Raw genomic sequence first — 6,022 nt, forward strand, 5'->3', positions numbered from 1 at the left:
AGAGGTGGGAGCAATAGGATACAAGAGGAAGAACAATTTCATTTCTTTTTTTTTTTTTCATTTCTCTACTGGGCAGGTAACGATGCCTTTCACCTGGCAGAAAATAAACAGATGGAGATCTATTGAATGGAGGGCGGTGCTGAATTTCACTTTGTAAACTTGAACTTGTAAATAAAATAAAAGCCCTGATGACACCTCATAGAAAACCTTATACATGCCAATCAGAAGTTCAGGAACCAAATGCAGACTCACTTGGACTTGGAAGAAGTTTGGAATACAAAACAAGCACACTTTGGGTGCAGGAGATGCAGCAGTAGCAAGAAAATAATCTCCCTCTTCTCTTGAGGTTTATGTTAGAGTGGAGAGAGGCAGACAATAGAAATATGTGTAAATGAGAGACCATTTATTTTTTTCCCAGGATAAGGAAGTTCTAAAAGCAAAGGGAAGTAACTGAGTGCAGGTAGGAAACTGTATTCGATTCAAAGGTCAATGAAGCATCACTGAGGAGAGTTTCTTCATCATCAATGTCCTTCACTGTTGTTGAATGGTGGAAAAGCAGTATGTGTGAGAGAAGAGGGGAAGAGGGTGAGAGGGTGAGAGGAGGCAGACACAGACAGCAGCCCTTGCTCTTGCTGTGTGAACTTGGAGAATTTAAATGTACAGAGCATAATTTATGATTTAGAAAATTAATAGTGTTTTAAAACTATGTCTATAAAGAAATACTGAAAGTAATTTAAAAGTACTAAAAGCTTATACGAAGAAAACACTTTGAAGGCAACAACCAGGATCCTGTGTACACAGAACTGAAGAAAACAGTTCTTGGATCTCAAGGATTTCAATCACTATTCTGTGTAAACTAGTCTGTGATGGTTAATTCTTATTGTCAATTTGTTTGGATTTATAGTCATCATGAAAGCACAACCCTGGATGTGTCTATGATTGTTTAACAGAAGAGGGATGACCCACCCTGAATATGGGTGGCATCATCACATGTGCTGGAGACCTCAACTAGATATGAGGTTAGCTGAGAACCAACACTCTTTTTCTCTCTGCTTTGTGAACAGCTACTTCAGTCTCTCTTCCCCATCATGGTGAACTATAGCCACAAACTATTAGCTAAATATACCTGTTCCTCTATAACTGGCTTTTGACATATACTTTTTACAGTGACAAAAAAAGTTAGTAACTAATTCAGTTTCCTTAATTTTCTGGTTTATTAATTCTCTCATTATGTCTCATTTATGTGAAAAACTTAATCATGTTAAAAAAAAAACAGGAGCCAACTGAAATGACAATAACCTGTCTCTATTTACATGCCTAGCCCCACCCCTCTTCTGTTTCTCTATACCAAATGTATATACTGTTCTAGAAAAAATTTTCATCAATATATTTCTTTTGCATATAGTCTTTCATTATTATTTATATACCAACATCATATAATACATTTGCCAGGATATACTGTTTGGAAATGGGTTTTCTTATCAACCATACTTTGCATAGAGACCTCCCCCATATTTCTGAACAAGGTTTATGTCTCTAAAAGGGCACCACTGAGCCCCAGTGACCAACAATGGCCTGGAGAAAATGCTTGGAAAAATAAGCAAGAAACCAATAAAAGTTGGTAGGAAAGATTTTATTTGGAATCACAGAAGGGAATGAGACTAAGGGGCATAATTTGAACTTCACTGAAAAATTCATTATCTTGAAGTCCAGAACACAGAAGACAAGAAGGAATGGGAGGAATAGCGGTAGGAGCAGGTCCTGTGAACATGGCTGCCTCTTTTACTGCTTGTCTGAAGTCTTCATGACCCAGGTCAGCAGCAGTCCCCAGACTGCTGGCCACTGCCACAGCAACCACTGCTGCCACCACTGCTGCCACAGCAGCCACTGCTGCTACAGCAACCACTGCTGCCACAACAGCCACTGCTGCCACCACTGCTACAGCATCCAGAGCTGTGGCGATGGCGACGGAGAGATCTGCGGGGTCTGTGGTGGCTCAGGCAGCAGCCTCCACCCCCAGAGCTGCAGCAGCCACCAGAGCTGGAGCCACAGCAGCCACCAGAGCTGCAGCAGCCCCCAGAACCCAGGCTACAGCAGGAAGACACAGGGGGGCACTTGGGAGGGCACTTAGGGGGGCACTTTGGAGGGCATTTAGGAGTCTGGCACTTGGGAGGGCACTTGGGAGGAGGCTGGCACTGCTGCTGATTCTGCTGGCAGGACATTTTTGAGAGGAAGTCTGTAAATCTAAAGAGAAATATAAAAGCCATCAGCACAAGTGTCAAGCAGATACATCCATCCTCAATTCTGTTAGACACTGATTTCAAGACAAGTTGTTTAATGAACGAGACCTATAATTATTATTGGGGACATGGTGTGAAGTGAAATTGGATGAAGGATAAGATCTCTCGGTCCATTTTTTACCAGTAAGTGATTCTGACCATCCTCTGACATAGTCCTAGGAGCTCCTAGACACTGAGACGAGCTCCTTGACATTCAGGAACCTCAACATGATGGGCTTATCTTTCATACACACCTGTCAGACCCCTTCTTCTCTGAGAATTTTTTCTAGAATAGTATTATAGGAGATGATGTTAAAGACCTTAACACCAGCAACCCAACTCTTTTGACTCCTCCTGGTTTGTTATACTCTTCCATTACCATTTTTCCAGTTTTCTTTCCTGTCCCAAAGTGAAACAGTTACAGCCCAATACTTGTTTTGCCAGGTGTCAACCAGACCAAGAGAGGTGAAGACCACTATACACAAAGACAAATTTAGTCTAAGTCAAGATGAGACCAAAAAATCTTCACCTTGACTTTTTGGCCTCTTAGGTTTCATCACCTCCTTCTGCCCTCCTCCCACAAAGTTCTGACTCTCTCCCTCCCCAGCCTTCCTTGCTAAGCACTCACCTGTTCAGCAGAAGAAGTAGGGCCTGAAACTGGTAAGGGTGAAGACTGGTGGACCTGGCACAGGAGCCCTTTTATGCTAAGCCAGAGATATTCATAGAAGTGAGACACAGCATTTCTATGTAGAGCAGTCACTTTCTCAGGCTGGAATGAGGATGACTCTTCTCATACTCCCTAGTCTGGAACTCTGGGATCTCTCTGGGAATAGTTTAAGAGGAATATTGTTAGAGAGCTACAGATATCTGTTCGCCAAGTCTACTACAGGCCAGCCATTCCACCTTCAAGTGTTCACTCATTTACTAATTCAGTAAATATGTAACATCTCTATTTCTTAGGTCCATAATTTTGCAAGATATTTATGCCAAAATATGACATGATTGTCATGAGGAACTTACAGTCTTAGAGCATGAATATGCAAGCAATGGTTCGCAATGGTGTCATGTAATCAAGATCTTCTGTTTAGCTCCTTATTAGATCTTCCTATGGGTGGTGTCACAGTATTTCTAATCTTTTGAAAGTAAGATAAATTTTAGTTAGCTGTAGATTCCACATACATTGCACATTGCTTGATACATCACATTTAGGAAGAAGATTGGCTATCAGGAATTAGGAGGGTTGATATTCCTGCAGCGCTAAGACAGAAACTCAGTAGCTTAGCAGCCTTCAGGGTTCAGAATCTCATGAGGCCAGACAGAGTTCCAGTAAGACAAGAGTATCATTTCTTCTAGTACCAGATACTAACTCTAGAGATTGATAACCTGAGTTGATAACTCTATTATGAATGAGACTGGGTTAGCAACATACGGATCTAAAGAAATCCATGAGATGTAGGAGCTAAAGCCTTATTGAGCCCATGGATCCTAGATTCACATAGCGTAAAGAGAGATGAGGAAAGAAACAAATATTAATTTTACTTTAGAAGTTATGACAGGCTTTCACTTCAGTAGTGATGTGAAACTCCTTGAGAATTAGCATTGTTATATTAGTGAGCTGTCACCAGCTTTCAGAAGACACAATGAAAGTGGATAAATTAAGAAAAGTAGGATGTTTCCATCTCTACCAGTTCAGCAGCACTAACTAATACATAAAAGGTTACACTACCATGGACAGGTGATTATCACCACGTTTATGGAACTCAGCATGAAACTGAGTACTATTGGAAGAAAGCACAACAATTTTGTGGCAAGATTCTGTCAAGGTTTAGTAGGAATACACATAGAAGGACATTAGTTGAAGCTGATTTTATGGGTGTTGTGGCAATTAAATGGGTAGTTTTTAAAAATGTGCAAGTAGGTAAAGTCACTAAAGCTGAGGACAAATGCTGAGAGATGGCATTTTTAAAGGGTAGGTTTGTTTTGTTTCCTAAACTATGAAGCCTCCTTCACTCAAGGAAAGGCTTTATTTGGGCTCACAGTTCCAGGAGTTCAAAGTTTAGGAGCAATATCTAGTAATGGCCCCTTTTTTCCGGGCAGAGTTTCAAGAAAGGTTAAGGCATCACATGCAAAAGACAAGTCACTGGTATGTACATATGATCCAACTCTCTGTTTTTCTTCTAGAGTCACCAGGATTTAATTGAGACAGTTCCATCTCCAATAAATTTACCTACTAGAAATCACTTTCCAAAGGCCACATTTATAAGCATTTTACTCTGCTAAGTTTCAACTTTTTTACTATTTCACAATAGGGAGTTAAATTTAAACAGGGGGGTTGGAGATTTAGCTCAGTGGTAGAGCGCTTGCCTAGCAAGCGTAAGGCCCTGGGTTCGGTTCCCAGCTCCGAAAAAAAATTTTTCAACAGGGAGTCACAAAGACACTTCCATTATGTTTAAATTAAAACTGGACACATAAATTTAAAGAATATATGAAAGTTAAGATAGCTGAAAATGTCAGCTCTCAGTTATCATAAAAGTGTCTTTGTGCAGTAGACAGCAGTTTATTGAAAGATTAAGAACTAGAGAAAGTAAAGAGAACAGTATCTGTGGAATGCTCAGCCATAAATAGGGCATCTATACCATATCTCTTCCCACAATGCTCAGGGAACATGCAGAAGAGGGAATAGAAACTGGTAAAGGTCTGCTGCAAGGCAGTGTCTTCTGACTTGATAAGGCCATTACACCCACGAGCTCATACCAGCTGTATGACCAATACATGCATATGACCAATACATGAACAAGCCAATCCACATTCCACCATGTGGAAAGACACATAAATTCCCACTCCCATCTGTGAAGCTATTGACAACTTGGTTGGTTAACCTGAATCCTGTAACTAACCCCATACTTGTGTGTACCTGTGCCATTAATTGAATTTAGTAAATTATTAAAACATGAAGTTGGGACAGGGGTATGTGTTATCTAGAAGGAGCTGGAGGGAGTAAAGGGGGTCAATATGATAAGAATACATTATTTTCATGTATAAAATTCTCACAGAATAAAAAAGTTATTTTTAAGAGGGTAGATGAATAAAAAGGAGAGAAGGTGCTTGAGAATATTAGTTTGAAGCAGTAGTTTTAGAATGAAAGAAACTCAAATTAGCATTATTGCTCCCTCCCCACAAGACAAGTTGTGCAAATATAAGTTACATGTATTTCCCAAGGTGAAGTTTCATCTCCAAAGCTGTGATTGTAATTCTGTTGATCTGCAAACACATGTGGCACTGACAATGGAGCTCTGCATACAGGTTCCTAAGTAAGGCTGCAACTTAGAGGTAGCAACAGCTTCTAGAGCTACTAGAACTACTACTCTCCAGCTGATTGTTACCGCTTCACATACTTTAGTATTTAAATAAGTTCCATTCCACCCAACAAAACTCTCTTATCTCCAAGAAGAACTGATACCTGTAATTAGGAGTGTTCATTTCATCTTGTTTTTCTTGGTGTTTTCAATTAAGGCCATTGGCTGATACATAGGAAGGTAGCAGAGGAATGGGCATGACTCATTTTAAAACATGTGTTAAACACTCTGCATGCAAAGCATCACACTAGATGCATACAGAATTGGGAGATACTGGAAACCACCCTTATCATCATCGATGTGTCTACAAAACTTTCCATCTAGAAGTCCAAACAAGTACTGCACTACTTTAACGCAAGGCAGAAAGTATTAATTACAGACAAGAGT

The 6,022-nt window shown here is 40.2% G+C and overlaps 1 protein-coding gene across 1 annotated transcript; it reads right to left on the reverse strand.

The window, feature by feature from the left end:
• Window positions 1–1,623: 1,623 nt before the first annotated feature.
• On the reverse strand, window positions 1,624–2,949 carry LOC116895525 (late cornified envelope protein 1C-like). Its single transcript, XM_032896770.1, has 2 exons — window positions 2,908–2,949; window positions 1,624–2,244 (listed from the first exon to the last, which is right to left on the reverse strand). Exon 2 carries the CDS (start codon window positions 2,220–2,222, stop codon window positions 1,815–1,817), a length of 408 nt encoding a protein of 135 aa, XP_032752661.1. The 5' UTR covers window positions 2,223–2,244; window positions 2,908–2,949; the 3' UTR covers window positions 1,624–1,814.
• Window positions 2,950–6,022: the final 3,073 nt, after the last annotated feature.

Source organism: Rattus rattus, chromosome 3 (genome assembly GCF_011064425.1).
Source record: "Rattus rattus isolate New Zealand chromosome 3, Rrattus_CSIRO_v1, whole genome shotgun sequence".
Classification (NCBI taxonomy): Eukaryota; Metazoa; Chordata; class Mammalia; order Rodentia; family Muridae; genus Rattus; species Rattus rattus.